General features: G+C 43.2%; 1 protein-coding gene across 1 annotated transcript in view; it reads left to right on the top strand.

Moving 5' to 3' along the window:
• The window catches only part of DDR2 (discoidin domain receptor tyrosine kinase 2), a 63076-nt gene that overhangs the window by 11962 nt on the left and 30074 nt on the right, over positions 1-21040 (top strand). Inside the window, exons 2-7 of the mRNA XM_081012126.1 lie at positions 6894-6989; positions 11914-12016; positions 13673-13904; positions 15292-15439; positions 18600-18696; positions 20391-20574. Coding sequence (XP_080868252.1) covers positions 6908-6989; positions 11914-12016; positions 13673-13904; positions 15292-15439; positions 18600-18696; positions 20391-20574 — 846 coding nt within the window. The 5' untranslated portion in view covers positions 6894-6907. The remainder of the gene's footprint in view (positions 1-6893; positions 6990-11913; positions 12017-13672; positions 13905-15291; positions 15440-18599; positions 18697-20390; positions 20575-21040) is intronic.

Here is a 21040-nt window from a genome sequence, read left to right as displayed (position 1 = left end):
AGTTGTGCTTCCACTTCTATTTCTTATGCTATCAAAAGAAGTAGAAGAGGTGGCACCTCTGAATTTTGCATATTGTACAACAGGCTAGTTGAGCAAGATACATCGTATTGTGCAAATGGGAGATCAGTATTTGAATATGTCTCATGTGCAAAGGAAGTGAGTAGGGCTGGGTGATAGTTTTCAACACTGTGATGTATCACCACCTAAATAGCACAATATTTTGAGATATCACGATGTCTCATAGCATGCTTCAGCTCATACATGCCAACTCTCCCTGTGGTGGTGGGGGGCCTCCCAGGGCCTTGCAGCCTCCTGACACGTGTGAAATCAAGTGCACGCGACAATCTGCCCCCCATGTCTCAGCACCTCTGCTTCAACTAAACCATGGGTAGGCAAACTAAGGCCCAGGGGCCAGATCTGGCCCAAGTGCCTTCTTAATCCAGCCTGCGGATGGTCTGAGAATCAGCGTGTTTTTACATGAGTAGAATGTGTGCTTTTATTTAAAATGCATCTCTGGGTTATTTGTAGGGCATAGGAATCCGTTCATTCCCCCCCCCCAAAAAAAATAGTCCGGCCCCCCACAAGGTCTGAGGGACAGTGGACTGGTCCCCTGCTGAAAAAGTTTGCTGATCCCTGATACTAAACCATTAAAGATTTCTGGGGAATATATTACTGTTCTATGCAGTTTTGTGGGCATATTTAAAATTTAAGGAAGTAGTAGATTTAGTAAAAACATTAAATAAACTTCCATATGATATACTGAATATATTTTCAATTAATTTAAGAGTAGTTTAGTGATTTCCTAGTTGAGTTGCATCTACTTCCCCACTCAGAGGTCTGAGTGGAATTCTATGCATGCATAAGTCCCACTGAGTTCAACTAAATTTACTTCTACTTTCTTGGGAGTAAGCCCCATTGAACTGAGTGGGGCTTGTTTGTGAGTAGACACACATTTGATTGCACTGCTTATGGACAAACACACTCCCCATCAATCTGACAGTACCCAACCTTCCAATTCACCATGAGGCAGTCAGATAAATTTCCCCTCCATTTCCCCCATCTCCTCAATCTCTCCCTTTTTATCAAAGGGATAAAAGGGATAGCAAGCAAGGAGACAGACTCCTTTAAACAAAATATTTTTAAAAACATTCCTTTTTAATATGGAGGGATGCTGTTTAGGGGAAACCAACAATGTAAACACCACCAGAAAATAAAAATGAAAAGAAAGGGGGGGGGGGAACATGAGGGAAGAAAAATGAAGAAGGCAAAGCAAACAGAAGGCAAAGGCAGCAAAAGTATCTGTTTAGGAAATCGGCTGCCACGGATTCTGCTTTCCAGATCTGTTTTGCCTTTCTGCATCTCTTTCTTTGTTTATGTTCTTTGTTTACATTGCTTCTGGATCTTTAATTATCTGGGGGGGGGGGAGTGCTCCGGGATTGGTAGAAAGTTTTGCATAATTAGTTGAGCTATGCTTAAAGGGGTGGTTTGTGTGCTTGCGAGGGGTTATTGGGAAATTGGCCGCAGCCGAGGGCTTATTGCTTATTTCTCAGCTAGGGAAAGATGGTGGCTGCCTTCTTGCCAAGAAAAGTATCAAGAAAAGTTACTGGTTCAGTGAGAGCAAGAAGTTAAGCCAGGGGTCAGCAAACTTTTTCAGCAGGAGGCCGGTCCACTGACCCTCAGACCTTGTGGGGGGCCGGACTAGATTTTGAAGGGGGGGGAAATGGATAAATTCCTATGCCCCACAAATAACCCAAATAGCCCACAAATGCAGACAATTCTAACAAGAAATAACAGTAGGAGGCATCTAAAGAAACCGATGTGGCTGCATAAATCTCTTACAGATGAGCTGAGATTTAAGAAGGGCATGTATAAGAAATGGGCCCAAATTAACAAAATGAATCTCAGTAGGTACAAATGTCAGGTTCTGCACTTAGGCAGAAAGAACCAGATGCACAAATGTAAGATGTGGGATACCTGGATTGCCAGTAGTACATGTGAAAAGGATGTAGGTGTATTAGTAGACCACAAGCTTAACATGAGTCAACAGCGTGATTCAGAAGTAAAAACTGTGAGTGATATTCCAGGCTGTATCAAAGTCTAGTGTCCAGATTGATAGAAATCATAGTACCACTCTATTATTATTTGGTTGGACCACATCTGGAGTACCGTGTCCAGTTCTGGGCACCACAATTTAAGAAAGATACTGACAAGTTGGAACGTGTGCAGAGGAGGGTGACCAAGATGATCAGGAGTGTGGAAACCAAGCCTTTTGAGGAATGGTTGAGGGAGTTGAGTATGTTAGGCTGGATAAGAGGAGACTGAGAGGATATGACAGCCATCTTCAAATATATAAACGGTTGTCAAATGGAAGATGGAGCAAGTATGTTTTCTCCTGTTCTGTAGGGTAGGACCCAAACCAATGGCTTCAAGTTACAAGAAAGGAGATTCTGGCTAAACATCAGGAAGAACTTTTTGATGTTAAGAGCAGTTCAACCGTGGAACGGACTCCCTCGGAGGTGGTGGACTCTCCTTCTTTGGAGGTTGGATGACCACCAGTCATGGATACTTTAGTTGAGATTCCTGCATTGCAGAGGGTTGGACTAGATGACCCTCAGGGTCCCTTCCAACTCTACAATTCAATGATTCTATGATACTATAAAGCTCTAGTTCAGCTTTGATTGGGGGTGCATTTATCTCTTATTAGTTACTTCACTGTAAACATTGTTTACTGCCCTTCAACCAATGATTGCCGTTAAAAATAAAATAATACAATAAAATCTAAACACATTCAGACAAAAGAATCAAGAGCCCATGTGATTAAAAGCAGCACATGTTTATGCATGTCTACTCAAGTAGTTCTAGAAGACTTGCAGCATAAGAAAACAACGGCCCAAGTTTTTCTGGATGATAAAGCTGTGATGGTTGGGGCTGCTAGGAACTGTAGTCCAAAATGTCTGGAGGGCACCAAGTTGGTGAAGGTTGAGCTTGAGCAATTTCCATCCATCTTCAGTCCCTGAAAAATCACCTATGCCAAGAATGTAAGAGGGAGAGGCATCCCTGCTGGTTTTGCCTGGACCCCTCAGTTACTGTCCCAAATACAATATGCTTCTAAATCATTTCATCTGGTCAGGGAAATTGCAGGCAGGTTGAAATCTCAAGTCAGATTCTTAGTAGGATTTTTATCTCTTGCTTTCCTAGTTAGTAGGGTTTTCCTAATTCCCTTAAGAGCAAAAGTGGAAAGAAGGCATGTCTGATCCAAAACCCTTGTACATTCAGCCCTCCCTTTAAGGGGTCCATGGATTTCTAGGACAATTTTCAAATGTGATTATGGGTCAGAAATCCCCACTTTGGGGAAGGGTCATAGCTCAGTGACAGGGCACCAGTGTTGCATGCAAAAGAGCCAAGGTTCCATGTAGGGCTGGGGATGCTGTGTGCCTGAAACCCTTGACTGCCACTGCCAGTCAGTGTAGGCAGTGCTGAGTTCGATGGATCCGTGGTCTGACTTGGGTGGTATAAGGCAGCTTCCTGTGTTCTTCTTGGGCCTGAACTAATTTCAACATAGAAATGGCTTATTTTTCCTCTCAGTTCACAATAAAGCAGTGTAATAAGTAGGTGCTATATTCTAACAGATATACGGGATGCAGGTGGCGCTGTGGTCTAAACCACTGAGCCTCTTGGGCTTGCCGATCAGAAGGTCGGGGGTTCGAATTCCTGCGATGGGGTGAGCTCCCGTTGCTCTGTCCCAGCCCCTGCCAACCTAGCAGTTCGAAAGCATGAGTAGATAAATAGGTACCTCTGAGGTGGCAAGGTAAACAGCTTTTCCATGCGCTCTGGCACTCGTCACAGTGTTCTGTGCACCAGAAGTGGTTTAGTCATGCTGGCCACATGACCCAGAAAAGCTGTCTGCTTTCAAGCTCCCTCAGCTTGAAGATGCCGCACTCCTTAATCACATTTGACTGGACTTAACTCTCCAGCGGTCCTTTACCTTAACAGAGATCAATAAAAATCCAGTCATGCAAACTTAATTCTTTCTTTAAAATAATACAAGTTTACTAAGTTTGAGTTTTTGTGGCAAACACTCTGTGGCATGGAGCATTAAAGCACGGACCTGTGCCTTGAAAAAGTGGGGCCAAAGGTAAGTGTGGCTAAGCCCTAAATCAAACAGAAATAAACTAATCCAAATTCCCCTAAGCTAAGCTAGGGTTGCCAGATTTTGAAGAGCAAAAAAGAGAGTCTGGAGCCCCTTGCCATCCACGGTGTGTGCACACACCATACCCTCCAAATAGAGACATCCTATTCAATAATAATAATAATAATAATAATAATAATAATAATACCCCACCCATCTGCCCCACTCCAACATATATCAAAGCATAATAAAACATTAAACATTTTAAAACATCCTTATACAGGGCTGCCTTTGGATGTCTTCTAAAGGTTGTCGAGTTACTTACTCACATAATGGCAAAAAGAAATACAATATGAAGATCCAAGCAGTGTGGTGTTCAAAAGAAAGGAGCAAAGCTTTTAGGGGGGAAATGGGTGCCAAGTTCTTTGGCTATTTCCTCCACTCTTCTCCCCGCCCCCCAAACCCCCAGCAATTTCTTTACTCGGTTCTTCAGTCTGCTAAGATTTCATTATGCATAAAACAGGAAAGAAAGAAAAAACCAACACAAATGGGGAGAGGCTTTCCCTGACCTTACATGAGAGCTGTGTATTTTAACTTACATTCAGGAATTGTGTTTAGAGGTACCCAATGTGATTTGGTTAATCTCCACACTCGCTATCCATATGCCCATTGGCCTTAGACTTTTAAGTGGGACTGAGAGAGCTTGGGGGGATCTTCTTTACCAGCAAGCTCCCTTTCTTTCCTTAGATCTTTCTAATATTGCAAAACAAAGTCAGCTTAAGAACAATGGATAATGCATAGGGTGGGGTGGAGATCCTGGCATTGAGGCACACAGAGTATATGAGAGACCCGGAAAGGGGTGGGGGAGGAGAAGGGGAGACAGAGAGAGACCCCCCCCCCCCGGGAGTCTTTCCCACCTGCTCATGGGCAGCTTACTGGGCACTGGCATAGCCAACAGCTCAGAGATGTCCAGGTAGCAGCCGTTTGATCTGCCAATGGACCGTGAGCCCAGTCCCAACATCCACCATGCATGTGAAATAGAAAAACGTTAAGAGTGATCCTCGCATGCACACTTCCTGGCTCTGTTTGCAAAAACCCGGACATTTTGGCAAATTCAAAAAATCCTCCCAGACTGAAATTTCACCCCTGAAAAAGAAGGCCTGTCTGGGAGAAACCAGACATATGGCAACCCTACCTAAGCTATACTTGATGGATGGTTCAAGAAGTAGGCCTTTCACCGGAAAGTTGCAGTTAGTTCCTTTCTTTCTTTAGGTACGTCTTAGAGTGGAGACTGAAAAGGTCTAGCCAAACATCTTCATAGTCTACAAAGGTGTAAAGTGCAGAACAGAATTTCTAGGGTTGCCATATTTTGAAGAGCAAAAAAGGACACATTTGATGACCTGCTTTTAACTATGGATTGCTTTGATGTCTCTCCTCATGAAAAAGAGGACGTGTCCTGGAAAAAGAGGACAAATGGCAAGCCTAGGACACCTCACAGCCTATATATCATTTCTGCTGATTCCACTTTCTGTGTCTGAAAAATACCTTCATACCTGGAGTTTCAGAAAGTCCGCCCTTTCTTAAGTGTCCTCTGTCAGATAACCCTTGGAAAAAGCAATGCTCAAGACATTTGCATTTGAAAAGGCATTCTGGCTCTGCTCTTTCTACGGATTGGAAAATAGCATCTTGTTAAACATTTGAGTTGTGAACACACTCCATTTACTCTGCATGCTGTGTGCCCCCGCTGCTGGTTTGAGAAGTGGTATACACACATTGGGACGCGGGTGGCGCTGTGGGTAAAACCTCAGTGCCTAGGGCTTGCCGATCGCATGGTTGGCGGTTCGAATCCCCGCGGCGGGGTGAGCTCCCATCTTTCGGTCCCAGCTCCTGCCCACCTAGCAGTTCGAAAGCACCCCTAAGTGCAAGTAGATAAATAGGTACCGCTTTATAGCGGGAAGGTAAACGGCGTTTCCGTGTGCTGCGCTGGTGCCGGTTCGCCAGAGCAGCTTCATCACGCTGGCCACGTGACCCGGAAGTGTCTCCGGACAGCGCTGGCCCCCGGCCTCTTAAGTGAGATGGGCGCACAACCCTAGAGTCTGTCAAGACTGGCCCGTACGGGCAGGGGTACCTTTATACACACATTAGCCACAACCCATATCTATGGTGTTGCATCTTACAACATACTGCATTTTAATGTGTCTCCCCCAAAACCAATTTCAATCCGAACTGGTGGAGGGGGGAAGGAAAGGACCTAGGTGAGTTTTAATCTGGTAATGTATACACAGCATGTATAATTTAATGTGTTATTCTGCTGTGCAGCATACAGTAAGATACATGTGTGGCTGGACTTTTAACTCTTCGACCTAAGCTAGCCTTGAACACAATCAAAGTCTTAAGGGGCAACTCTCTGCATGTTTACTTTGAACTAAAACTCAGGGCTTATCTACACTTCTGATTCTCACGTGCTTTCTAGGCATGAATTTGAGTGGTTTTCTGTTTATTTGGCCGCATTCCCCAGGAAAACCTGTTCTTTAGCACTGAATCGGAGCAAACATAAATCCATGGAAAATGCAATTGTCATTTGCTCAGATTCAGTGGCAGCGAGCGGATTCCCCTGGGGAAAAGTGGCGGGAGAAGTGAAAGTGTGGATGAGCCCCAACTGTGCACTGTTCAATGGACTTTATTCCCAGGGAAGTCAGCATACGACTGCAGTCTTAATTATGCCTTCTGTGTGTCTCCTGATTTCTTATTTTGGCTGCCATAGGTACGAAACTGAAGATGCTTACTCCTCCCCAGACACTGATAGCTCTGCTGATCCTGCTGGCTGTTCCAAGTGCTGTGAAAACTCAGGTCAATCCAGGTAAGGGATGAAAATGCTGCTTCTCAGTATCAGGTCCACAAACTAAGAGATGTAGCCTACCTGGAAGTAAGTCCCATTGCATATAATACTTCTGAGCAGTATTGTAAATATAGTTCCTGGTGGTCATGAGTTGTACCTTTTGATGTTATTTAACACTAAATTGGGTTTATCACAGCTAACAGGTTCCATGTCTGATTCTTGATTAAGCTGCTTGTCCTCAGACCTCCATAAAGGTTAGCTCTCATGGCATACAAAAGTTAACAAAATAAAAAAAAATCCTTCCAGTAGCACCTTTAAGACCAACTAAGTTAGTTCTTGGTATGAGCTTTCGTGTGCAAGCACACTTCTTCAGATACTTCAGGTATCTGAAGAAGTGTGCTTGCACACGAAAGCTCATACCAAGAACTAACTTAGTTGGTCTTAAAGGTGCTACTGGAAGGATTTTTTTTTATTTTGATTATGGCAGACCAACACGGCTACCTATCTGTAAAAGTTAACAAGTTTGAGTCACCTAAGAATCAAAAGAAGATTCCCTGCTGAACTAGGCACAAAGCTCACTGAATCCAGCATCCTGCTTCTAATAGTGGCTGGTTTGATGGTTTTCATAACAATAGGAAGGCCGAAAGCAGGACATGAGGACAACAACATCGGAAACTGGGAGGGGAGCTTCCTTCCTTGGAACACAGAAGTTCCATTTAGCTGTCATAGCCAACCTGGTGGCCCTGTACACCATGCATTTGTGTAATTGCTCTTTAAACCCATTTAAGCCACTGGCCAACACCACGTCTTGTGGCAGCTAATTCTACCCTGTTAATTATTCACTGAGAGAAAAAGTATTGTTACAAAAGATGGGTGCCTGTCCCTCTCTCTGCCAAGAGCCCAGGGGGTCCCAGGCACCCACATAGGTTCTGTGTCCATTTGAAGAATACAATACATGGCAGAGACTGTCGTGGCTTTAAGAAATATGGTTTATTTACCTATTTACACCTTCAGTCTGCATGGAGGGAGTCCAGAACTTATAGCATAGTCCTTTCAAGAGGGGTTTGTCCCCCAGGGACAGGATTTCAGCCCTTCTTCCTCCTCCTTTGTCCCAGCCACCCTTGCTCCCAGAGCAATTACCCTGGCAACCTTCCAAATCCCCAGTCTCTGTTCAAACCTCAAGGCAAGGGGGAAGGAATTCTCTTGTATTGTTAATGTCCCTCAATTGCTTCCTATTGTTCCTTGATGACCTTAGTTCAGCCACAGGAATTCCTCTGCAGCTTGGATTCTTCCAAATAAATACATAAATAAATATTATTTATAACCTGCCCACCTGGCTGGGTTGCCCCAGCCACTCTGGGTGGCTTCCAACACACATAATAATAATAATAAAACATCAAACAGTAACAGTAACAATCAGATCCTATATAAAAAGTCACAATAACTTTAAAATAAACAACATATCAAATAAAGAAATATTCAATAGTCCATTAGAATCCAATAGTAAACAGTAAAATTAAACATCAGCAAACAATAATTAAACAGTTTACACTTCTCAATTACAATAAAGAATTACTAATCTATAATCAATAACAGCAAATCACAATGCATAAAATACCACAAAACGTACAAAACCATGTAAAACGGTCAAACTGAGAAACAAGGACACACAACTTGTAAAATTATTATTAAAAACTACCCCTCAATTCCTCTCTTCCCAGATGCTTCTTCTGTTCTCAAAGTCATGGTCTGGGAAAGGCTCCAGGGGCTGGAGGGTGGGGCAAGGAAAAGCCATTGCCTGCAGAAAGTCTCTCTCCCCTCAGTCTCTCTCCCTTCGTTTCCCAAATACTGTACAGTAATCAGAAGGTCGGCGGTTTGAATCCCCGCAACGGGGTGAGCTCCCGTTGCTCAGTCCCTGCTCCTGCCAACCTAGCAGTTCGAAAGCACGTCAAAGTGCAAGTAGATAAGTGCAAGTAGATACGCTGCTCTGGTTCGCCAGAAGCGGCTTAGTCGTGCTGCCACATGACCCGGAAGCTGTACGCCGGCTCCCTCGGCCAATAAAGTGAGATGAGCGCCGCAACCCCAGAGTCGGCCACGACTGGACCTAATGGTCAGGGGTCCCTTTACCTTTACCTTTAAATCTAGAACAGCATTTTCTTTTTCCGTGTCCTGTATCTACTGCCAATCAGTTTCCTGGGCAACCCAAAGGTCTCTAGTGCAGGGGACTGGGAACCTGCAAATCTCCAGTTGTAGCTGGAGTACAGCTCCCATCATCCCTACCCATTGGCCATGCTGGCCAATGAGAGCTTGAGTCTGACAACAACTGGAGGGCCACAGGCTCCCCATTTCTGGTCCAGTATTTTTAAACCACTGTTGGAAGATGTGTAGGCTGTACTGAATGTGTCGGAATGTGTTTGGCTGCATAAGTGATTCAAAAATGCTGCACCTTCTTCATCCCGTGTAGTTGAGTTTGCTACGAAGTAGTTTGCTGGCAGGTAATGGGCAGAGCTTTGGGCTGAGGCCAGCGGTCAGACAGTAAACATTGTGGAACAAGCAGCCCTTTGAGAAGCTCTCTTGGCAGCTAAGCATGAAAAATAATGCTCAGGTAGCTGAAGGCCTGCTTGAAGCTTCTTGGCTAGTCTCTTGCAAATCAAAAGCAGCCACACATTGTAGGCACTGGTAGTTTTCCATTTCCAAACTGGGAAGAAGGTGTTGGGGAAGTGAGCTTGCAGAAGGGCTTTACTGAGCTGTCCCTCCAGTGCTCACTCAGCTCAGTCTCTGTATCTTTCCAATTAAAATGTATTTAATGTTTAACTATTCAGTTGCTGTAGGGTCTACAAGTCAGGACGTTCTCTAGTCCACATCTTGCCTCTGCCACGAAGGCAACACAATCTCATCATCTCCCTCTCCCACCTACAATTTGGGGTGATGCTGGTGTATATTACAGAACTATTGAAAATAATGTATGAGAAGTTACTTGGATATTGCAAAGTGCTGTGTAAATGCCAAATATTATAATTCTAGATTGCAAACATATTGGTAGGGGTGCTTCCAGCAGGCAGTTCAGGAATGAATAATTGACTAAAAGTGCGTATGGGAATGCATTTCAAATGATGTTTAGAGTACTCTATATTCTGTCAACTCAAGTCTACCACTGGAAAACCCAGTGAGAACTAGTGGAAAGAATCTGACAGCACTTTAGAAACAAAAAAATTGTATAAATGACAAATGTGATTTTTAAAAATTCAAGAATTTAATTAAACAAGAGATTCAAATCAGGTTTGAGATTGAAGTTATGACATGGTGTCAGTATTTGCAGAGGTGCCTTTTTCGAAAGTAAGTAATTAACTCCAAATTAAGTGAGCCCTTACAGGATCTGAGACTCTCACAGTTAAACAGTCCACACATTTTAAACATATTTCTTCTCATCGCTACAAAACTTTAGGATTTAATTCATGGGCTAGAGATATGCAGAAATGGACTCAAGATGCAGGTTCCACTTTAACTTCTACATATCTGATTTGATATGATTTGTTATATTTCCATGCCATTTACAAACAATAAATAACAGTGACATGACAGAACATTATAGAATATAACAAATACAGCATAAATCATATAGAAAATTAACAAATCATCAGTGAAACAATTACAATCTATAAAACACTGTTAACAAAGCTACAATTAAACAACACGCTAAACATCACAATTAAAGCAAAAGTCATATTATATGATTAATTAACCAATACAGCATTTATTATTTATAAAACAAAATAGGAACCAAAAGATAAACTATGCACTGTTAAGTTCATACACACATTCCCCCCACCCCAATAACTCATAATCTTTCACTCTGTTCAGCTCATTACACATATACATAGTGCGCATAGCAGCAATTCCCTTCTGAAGGTTCCTCGGACTGGAAGTGGGGTAGCTCAGGTGAAACCCACCACCCCCTGATGGCAAAGAGTCTTTCACCGCTCACAGATCTTCCTCTGGAAGGCTCCTAGGGCTTTAAAGAGCTTCGAGGAAGATAGAGCTATATATAGCTTTTATCTGGTCGTTATTGCTGCTCAGAATCATAGAACTGTAGATCTGAAGGGACCCTGAGGGTCATCTAGTCCAACCCCCCTGCAATGCAGGAATCTCAACTAAAGCATCCATGGTTCTTTCCTAATATTAAGGAACGCGCATTCAAAATCTTTGACAGGGTAGCATTATGTGCCAGCTAAATTTCACGTTATATAAATTAGTACTCATAATTATAATGATAAATAGAATACTGTTTTTCTAATCTTTCTAATCTATTTTATGCTGGAGTCATTGTGGTAAAAATGTGGGCTCATGGGGGTGGGGAATAGATAGTGTGTGGAAATTAGTAAAATCCTTAGATCCTTAGATCCAAAGCACAAGCTGAACACCCTCTCCAGCAAGTGAGAGCTCCCAGCAGAGTTTAAAAACATAATCATGTAGCACAGTGAAGCATGAAGAGTATAGGTTGTTAGACTCTTTAAATATTCTGTTTAGTCCACTTACAGAGCTTCCCCTCTCTACTCCTCTCTATCCCTCTCATAAGGAACAAACCACACTGTTAGTAAATTTAAATGCTTTACTTACAAACTCCAAAGGTCAGACTCATGCATTATTCCATGCAGCAGCATGTCCAAAATATGCACATGTTTTTCTGCTTCATCCTTCTTATTTTCCATTCTGTTTCTTGGTTTATTATCATGGAATATTGTGTTTGTAATCTTTATTGTTTGTTTTACCAAATCCTTTCCAGGTTTTTTAACCAACTCTTTTTAAATCAATTCTTCCAATACTTCTGTTTTTCCCCCCTCTAAACCTTTTCTGGTGAATATTTTGTTGGATTAAAAAAACCTGCCATTACTGCTTTACTGACATCCCAAACCGACATCCCAAACTGCTCTCTCTCTCTCTGCAGCTGTCTGCCGATACCCATTGGGCATGTCAGGTGGGCACATCCCTGATGAGGACATTACTGCTTCTAGTCAATGGTCTGAATCCACAGCAGCTAAGTATGGAAGGTAAGAGAGAGATGAGCCTGGGTCTCTCGCAAACCCAAGACATTTGAGCCTGAGAGCCTCATTCCCATACCCCAGTCGTTCCCATGCCCCACTGGCTGTGCATTTGCATCCTCCCCTACTCCAAAAGTGATTGGCTCCTCCTAGGCTAAGCAGTCTGAGGGCACCCAAAAAGGTGAAACTGCCTCTGCATGCATCCTCAGAAGAGCCCATGGTCTACTCTTGGCACCCTTCTTGTACCAGGGCTCAGCCCCAGAACCTGATTCCAGTGCTAACGTTCAGGCACTGAACATTACCAGCAGCAATAGAGCAGAATGAACAGGTTCCTGCTGGATTGTTCATGGTGTCCTTTGCTTAACACTGATGTAACCAGCTGTGGCTCATGAGATGGTTTGCTGGATGCTGTCAACATCCACTGCTGAGCACCACTGAATGGGGCATGTGAGGTGGTGGAGAATGCATGAGGGCTTTTAATTCAACACTGTGTGGGTGCACAGCTACTGAAGGCCTAGCCAATGCCAGCAGGGGCCATGATGTTAACAACCCCTGCTGGCCAGGCCGGCCCAAGACATTTTGGCACCTGAGGCAAGCCACAAAATGGCACCTGCCCCATCAGGGATAAAGTGGGGAGTGAAGCTTTACATCAGGGAAAAGGAGGAGGTGAAGGTCTACATGTGATGGTGTTATGTACTGAGTGAATAGGATCCAAAATGCAGCAGTCTGATTGGTCCTAGAACAATAGGATCCAACATGCAGCAGTCTGATTGGTCCTAGAACAATGCAGCAGTATGATTGGTCTGCAGGAGCCACCCAATCCGGCTCCAGATGGAAGTGAATCCACAACCTCATTGGCCTACAGGAGAATTCCTGAATTAGCCAATCATGTGCAGCCCATTGTGTAAATAATGTATATAAGCAGATACTTTGAGGGGACATTCATTCCTCCTCACCAGTATGAGCTGAATAAAGAGCATGAAATCCACTTTCGACTCAGAGTATATTTCAGATATGTTCCTTGGAGGCCAGATCTGGTGCCTTTGTGGATCCTACCACCCGAGGCATTCACCTCAACTTGCCTCATTTAGTTACTATGGTCTATCACCACTGATACATCGCAACCATGAATACGCATAAGCCCCTTTTAAGCCATCTGAGCTTTGCCACATCTTGCAGCAGCTTAACTCCATATGATCATTGAATGTGATGTGAAGAGTTCCTTGTTTTGCCTCCCCCGAGTTCTTTCATGTCAGAGGGAGAAAACCATTATCACTATCCAAATTCTGTCCATCTGTCATAGCCAGCTTCCAGCCTATCCCTTTGTCCCAGTCAGGGCTGCCATGCTCTTGTCCTCCATTCCATCCCTGAGGTCAGCCCAACCCAGCTTCCCCAGTCCTGGCTCTGCCCTGTTGCCGCCCGCGCGGCACATCTATCGTGGCAAGTAGGGAAGGCACAGGTGCTGAGGTGGTGAAAGTAAGAAGCTGAATGGGAATGGAGAAACTGGACTAGTGGCCGAGAGGCCAGAGCCAGATAAGGGCGTCACAGGAAGGGGACGAATGAAAGAATGAGGCAGAACCACCATGGGAAGTGAAAGGCCAAGATGGGCATTGACCACAAATGAGTTGGTGACGCCAGTCAGGTCCACTTTCTGCTTTTCTCTAGGCTAGGCTCAGAAGAAGGGGATGGTGCCTGGTGCCCTGAGATCCCTGTGGAACCAGACGACCTCAAGGAGTTCCTGGAGATTGATTTACATGCCCTGCACTTCATCACCCTGGTCGGGACCCAGGGCCGGCATGCAGGAGGTCACGGCAATGAATTTGCACCAATGTACAAAATTAATTACAGCCGGGATGGCACCCGCTGGATATCTTGGCGGAACAGACATGGAAAGCAGGTAAAGCAGTAGGGAAGGGGTGAAATAATAATAATAATAATAATAATAATAATAATAATAATAATAGTTGTTGACTATAGAGTGTCTGTGGCAAATAAAAAACAACAGCACAGCCAGGGCTTAGCCACACTTATCTTTTGCCCCCCTCTTCCAGGTCTGTGCTTCAAAGCTCTGTCTTTGGAGCAAACAGCAATTCAGGCTTTCCACATATTGCTGTTTGCTCTGACTGAGCTTAAAAGAGCGGGTTTTTGCAGGAAAAGCTCTGGAGCAAAACAAAAAGTGATCGGACACGGACTTTTGAAGTGTGGACCATGCTTGGAAAGAGCAGAGGAAAGGCAAGTGTGGATGTGCCCTCAGTAATGCTGTAGTAAGTTCTGAAGCCCAGGAGCTCATGAAGACGACCCCATAAAGATTCCAAAAATGCAGGCAACTTTGTTGAATTATACACATACATACAGACAGACGTGTGTATGCATGCCTCAAAGTGCACCACACACAAAAAAGGTAAAGGTGAAGGACCCCTGGACAGTTAAGTCCAGTCAAAGACAACTATGGGGTTGCGGCGCTCATCTTGATTTCAGGTTGAGGGAGCCAGTGTTTGTCCACAGACAGCTTTCTGGGTCATGGGGCCAGCAGGACTCAACTGCTACTGGTGCAATGGAACACTGTGACAGAAACTAGAGTGCATGGAAATGCTGTTTACCTTCTCGCCACATTTTGGTTCTCACAACTAAGTCAAGGACCAAAGAATTCCCTGAACTTGACAAGATTTCAGCTGAATTTTTATGTTACCAAGAATCCATGTTTTGGGTGAAGGTGCAGAACGTACATACATTGCCAGTGTTCTCTAGGAGAGGCCATGCTACTAAAGAGCAAATACAGTGGTGCCTCGCAAGACGAAATTAATCCGTTCCGCGAGTCTCTTCGTCTTGCGGTTTTTTCGTCTTGCGAAGCACGGCTATTAGCAGCTTAGTGGCTTAGCGGCTATTAACGGCTTAGCGACTTTAAGAAAAAGGAAACAAACTCGCAAGAACTCGCAAGACGTTTCGTCTTGCGAAGCAAGCCCATAGGGAAATTCGTCTTGCGGAACGACTCAAAAAACGGAAAACTCTTTCGTCTTGCGCGTTTTTCGTCTTGCGAGGCATTCGTCTTGCGAGGTACCACTGTATTGCAACAAGTTTAAACACCTGATTAAACTTATAGCAGAACTGAGTTGACCTAAATAGAAAAATCTTATATATTCAGTTGCTAGAGGGCACCATCAGAATAATAACTACGCAAATTTCAAGGAGAACTGTGGTACAATTACTGTGGCTGCAACACTTGCCTGCCTACCTGCCACCCAGCAGCCTTGTTCTTGGTTATTTTATGTCCTTTCCCCCCTCAGGTGCTTGATGGAAACACCAATCCATACGATATTGTCCTCAAGGACTTGGAGCCACCCATCATTGGTCGATTCATCCGCTTTATTCCTGTGACTGACCATTCCACGAATGTCTGTCTCAGGGTGGAGCTGTATGGTTGTGTCTGGCTAGGTAAGTACAGCAATTCATTGGAACTATGACCTATCAGGGTGACTTACACTGCAGGCAAATATAATTTTTGTAGAGCAGTGAGGCTATTCTGGAAGCTTCATCACTGTGTTCCATCCAAATGTACTGTTTTTGTCCAAAGTTGAGCTCTTGTGGGAAGCAGGGGCAGTAGTTCTGCAAGGTAGAAGCAGAAGCTAACTGTGCATAGTGTTGATTGGCTAGCCTCTGTTATGTCACCAAGGATTCTTCTCCCCCCCCCCCCCTTTTGAAAATAAAACTACTAATGAACAGGTAAATCAATGTGGTGCTTTAAAAGAAAAATAACATATTTGGCTGAGCCACCATACAATGGCAGTGATCTAGACAAATGTGTTCATAATTAGTGTCTGCACCCAACTGTTCTGGGGTTTTTCCTTTGCAACAGATGTATCCCATCCACAACATGGACAAATGGCTTGCCAGATTCTTAAAAAGAAAAGAAAAAGTTTTCAAATTATAATGGAACCACAGAGGCAAGTGAACAATAACAAAAAAAAAATCAATAATATATTGAACTCAATGCAGGGCATACAAAATCTAAAAATATTAAATAATAACACCCAGTTTAAAATAACAACAACCATACTTCACTCGATGGCGTGGGGAGAGATACCTGTACATCTGAAACAAAACTGTATGAAATAAAATCCTACTGTACTGAATAGAAATGAGCAGGATCTTCCTGTCCATTAGAGATCCATGACTTAGGTTTTATTTTTTATGCAATAACTAAATTCCAGAGATTATTTTTACCATAAGGATATAGACATATATTTAAATGATTGTCAGTGCTGTGCTATAGAGATGCTGGCAGCTGCCAGAACCCAAAAGTTCTTTCGGCAAAACATCTTCATGGTATCTGTTGACACATTTAGTAGGAATAACTGTGGATAAATTTGAATATGTGTTTTAATAATCTTTAATATCTCCTAATAAATTTCATCCCAGAATAAAGCAACCTGTGAGTATTCCTACCGGATATGGAGGGGAAAGTCCCTTTAGTTCCACAACCAGTTTCTTAGATTAAAAAATAGTTTTGAAACTGAGCTGCTGAGATGCAAACTTGCAGAAAAACTCTCATTCACGGCCGGACTTAGCTGGATTCTGGCTGTTCTTGGTCACAGATTGTGGCCATTTTTCTTCGCATTACTCTGAAATGAGAGCAGCAAGGAGGAAACTAGAGAGGGAAAGTGGGGGCAAGTGGGGGGGAACTGGTCAGGGAAAAATGTCTCAACCGGCAGCATATTCCTTTGCACAGTGATACGTCTAATTTACTTATGTGTATCACTTTCAAATGTATAATGTTTCCTGGAACTTTAAAAATTCATAGAAATCCAGTGGTTTAGAAAAGTGTCCAGTGAAGTGCAGAAATAAGTCACAGGAAGAGGACAATTTAAGTGACAGAAAGCAAAACCTGCTGTTCCCAAACTGATTGAAGATTTAATGCTTGAAGGAAAAAAGCATTCAGTTTAATTTAAAGGGCTAGAATGGCTAACTTTCTGTATTTATTTTTTGTTCTTAATTTCATTTACTACTTTTTAATTGTATCATAATATTTGATTAGAACTACTTATTAATAATGTTATAGTTATAAAATAGGAAAGCAAAGATAGAATTGTCTTAAAAATGATAAATACAGTACAGCATTTCTAATGCTCATTTGAGCGTTTGAAGTGCTTGGTATCCATTATTTTGCAATCTGAAAGCAACCCTGTTTCCCCCCCCCCCTGTATATTCCCTGTACAGTATTTTTCCCTGTACATGTTGTGGGGGGTGGAATTACAGAGAGAGAATACACAATCACCCCTTAATAGTACGCAGAAACATGCCCCCCCCCCAATCTCTGAGCAGTGAGAGATTCCAGGGGTTCCAGGTGTTTACTCAGAGTTCATGTTTCCTTTTGGAAATGAGGAACAGTGGAGACTATGGGGTCTTCAGGATATATGGTTTATTTACACACATAAACAACCTGAGCCTAAGATGGAGGGGCTCACAGCTTTAAAACACCAAAAGGATCTTGTTTCTTGCATAGTTGCAGCATTGGATTCAAACAGAAATTGAACATTGCTCTGACTCTCCCTGACATTTGCTCCAATTCAGCGGTAAAACACGGGGTTTCCCAGGGAAAGTGCTGGAGCAAAACAACAAACAAAAACAAACAACTCTGTTCAGACATTGAGCTTTAAAGCCTGGACCTGCGCCTAGAAAGCACAGCATAAAAGGAAGTTTGGATGAGGCCTTAGTTGCTAGCTCCCAGTTCCTTATTTGCACAAAGGTTTGGAACAGAGATTTATTGTGAATTTTGAAGGGGACACTCCTTCAATCATGCAGTTATACTATATGGACTAGATATTTATAACTTATTTTGAGCTGCAGGGGTATATTAACTGTAGTTCCTGATCAGGCTTACTGATTGAGATCTGTTTCAAACTTTTGTGCAAATAAGGAGCTAGGAACTTTATCAGGAGTAAAGAAATATGTGTCAAGTTTTGTGCCGTGAGGTCCTGTTTTCAACCCCTTTCCCAGACTAGTTTACACGGTTAGAAACACTGCCCTTTTTGCAGCTTAAAGGCACCACAGAGGAGAATTAGGATCACAGGAAGTACTTTCTTTAAATTAATTAATCACTGCAGTATTATCTTGTTTTAGCTTCAAAGAGGTCGGAGTCCTCTTTGTACCTGAGTACAAGAGTACCTGAACTGCAGGAAGGCGTGGTTCAGAGGGCTGGAGTTTATTGCGCATTTATTCTGATTTGTTTGCAGGAAAGTGTTATCCCACACTTTCAAGGGCATTTCCCCATCATTTCCCTTCCCACAAAAACTCGTTTTTAAAAAATCTCTACGCCACTTAGAGATTTTTGAAATATCACATGGTGAGTAAGTGCTTTTTTTTAAAAGCAATTTTGTTGCTCAAGCGTGCCAAATCCACTAACTGCACAACCTAAATTTGCAGGTGTGCGAATGATTCCACTTGGAAGCAGCCTAGACCTCAGCCAGTCTTTCTTCCCATTTAGCTTATCTGTTCCCAGCCTCCAGGCTCTGTGTTTGTGGACTTCTTTCCAGACCGATGTTCTGACTAGCAGCAGCAGCCGTGCAAAAGTAACCTCTGTTCCATCTCTTTACAGATGGGCTGGTTTCATACAGTGCTCCTGCAGGGCAGCAGTTGGCTCTACCTGGTGGCACCGTGATTTACCTGAACGATTCAATCTATGACGGGTACAGGTGGGTTCCTGAGTATCACGCACCTGGGAAAGGTGCATGATGGGTGGAAGGGAGAGAGGAAAGGCTTCAGCCAAGTTAATATTTCAGAGTGAAGGGAGAAGGCAGTCTCATTGATTTAAGAAACATAATAATAGTTTCAAATTTAAAGATAAATTGTGAAGAGTAACCAGTGCCTTTTTTCTAGAAAAATAGGTGCTGGTACTCACCATAAAGTTGTTACAGTAAGTGTCACACTTTTTAACAAACAAAAAAAGAGGTTCCGGTACTGTGTTCCCTTGAGTACCCCCTGGGGGGAAAAGCACAGAGTGTAACTCTTTTTTTAATATAATTTTTGGTTCTCCATCCAGTTTCTTCCTTGTGGTGTACCTTGTGGTTTAAAGGGCATGTGTGCATCCAGTGCAACAACCTGCCCCCAAGTTTTGTATCCAACCTAAACCAGTGGCAAAAACTAAGTCAAAGGTGATTATTTTTCATGAATCTGCTCTATTTTCCTGCTATTTGGGGAATTTGAACATAAGAACACGAGAACAACTCTGCTGCATCAGACCAGGGGCCCATTTAGTCCAGCATCCCTTTCTCACAGTGCTCAGCCATTCAAATAGCCCTCAGAAGGTTGTCAGTAATAAAATGAGATAATATCTATAAAATTTCTGCCAGCCATCTCTTTCTGTACCTTTATACTTTCTCATGGTCACACAACAACCCAGCCAGATGGGCAGGGTATATATGTATGTATGTATGTATGTATGTATGTATGTATGTATAAACAAACAAACAAACAAACAAACAAACTTATAATTATCCTCATCCTCTAAGCTCAACCAGAGACAGAATTAATGCTCATTTTTCATGTGATAAATTTCTTGTGCGATGTCTGCCCATCACATTTTTGTGGAGCAAATGACCCTTCTGCAAAATTAATTGTTTCACTAGCTTTTACTATGGTATTTGAACAGGTAAACAGCAAAGCCTTCATGGCATGCAGGCCACTTTGTCTCATGGGACTTGCCTGAATGAGTTTGGGATTCCCATGTGGACAAATTCACAAGTGACTGCATTAAAGTCCGCAAGCATTTTCTAGAACTGAAGGAACTTTTCCAGTAACTTCCTTTTCTTTTTCCTGTATGGGGGACTATTTCACAAAGCAAGTTATCACATGGGAATGACCCAGCAAAGACACCATAGCTCAGGGGCAGCCAACATGGTGCCCCCCAGATGGCCAGCATGACCAGGGATGGTGGAAGTTGTAGTAGTCCATGACAGCTGGAGAGCACCAGGTTAGCTACCCCCACTGTAACTAGTTTTCTAGAGAACTACAAGATTCCTTCCTTGTGTAACCTGGGTCTTTTGGAACTTCCTGGAAGCCCCCTGTGCCTCACAAAAAACTCTCATGATGATTTGTGGATAATCAGGGCATGTACAAAAATGCTTTACAATGCATCACATGAGAGGAATTTACTGTATCAAAAACTAATGTGAAAATTTGTCCATCCCTGGGCTAAATTGGACTTCCAACTGAGTTTCCAGCTGCCAATTCCACAATTTATCCATCCATTAAATGGTACAGGAGGCCACCATCTGTCTCCTTTTCCCTCCTGTTTGAGCCAGGACAATCTTGCTGATATTTAGAAGAAAAAGGTTGGGATTAACTGTGTTCTACCTCCCTCCCCCTCTTTTAACCTGCCACTCACTAGCATGACGGAAGGACTAGGCCAGCTGACAGACGGGGTTTCAGGCCTGGATGATTTTAGCCAAACCCACGAATACCATGTATGGCCTGGTTATGACTATGTTGGCTGGCGCAATGAGAGCACCACCAACGGCTATGTGGAAATTGTCTTCGAATTTGACCGGATCAGAAACTTCACCACCATGAAGGTTAGTTGCTAAATTCAATGCGGGCTCCCATGTTTTCTTTAGACTGGCAGCAGAGTGCAATTTATAGAAGATATGTAGGGATCCTTTTCCTGCTGCCCAACCCCACGTTTCAAACCTCAGGTCTGAAGGCTCCAGCTGGTGCAATAAGGTTCAGCTTGACTGTTGACTGGGGTAGACCACTGCTAACAGACAACTTGAATGCTCAAAAGCTTGCACTGGCTTCCTATGTGCTGCAGGACCAAGTTCAAGATTCTTATATTAATTTACAAGGCCCTTATCTGCTTGGGTCCAGATACCTCAAGGATCACCTAATCCCTTATATCCCACCCCAATCACTGAGGTCTTGAGGGACCCAGTTTTATGGGACTCACTTCCAGCTGAGGTCAGAGGCGCTGAGATTCCAACACCTTCCAAAACCTTATTTATTCCAGCTGAAGTCTGATTTTATAGCTTTAACCTATTTTTA

Source organism: Podarcis pityusensis, assembly GCF_964106645.2.
Source record: "Podarcis pityusensis genome assembly, chromosome: 6".
In the NCBI taxonomy this organism is placed as follows: Eukaryota; Metazoa; Chordata; class Lepidosauria; order Squamata; family Lacertidae; genus Podarcis; species Podarcis pityusensis.
This window is presented reverse-complemented; position numbering and strand designations above follow the sequence as displayed.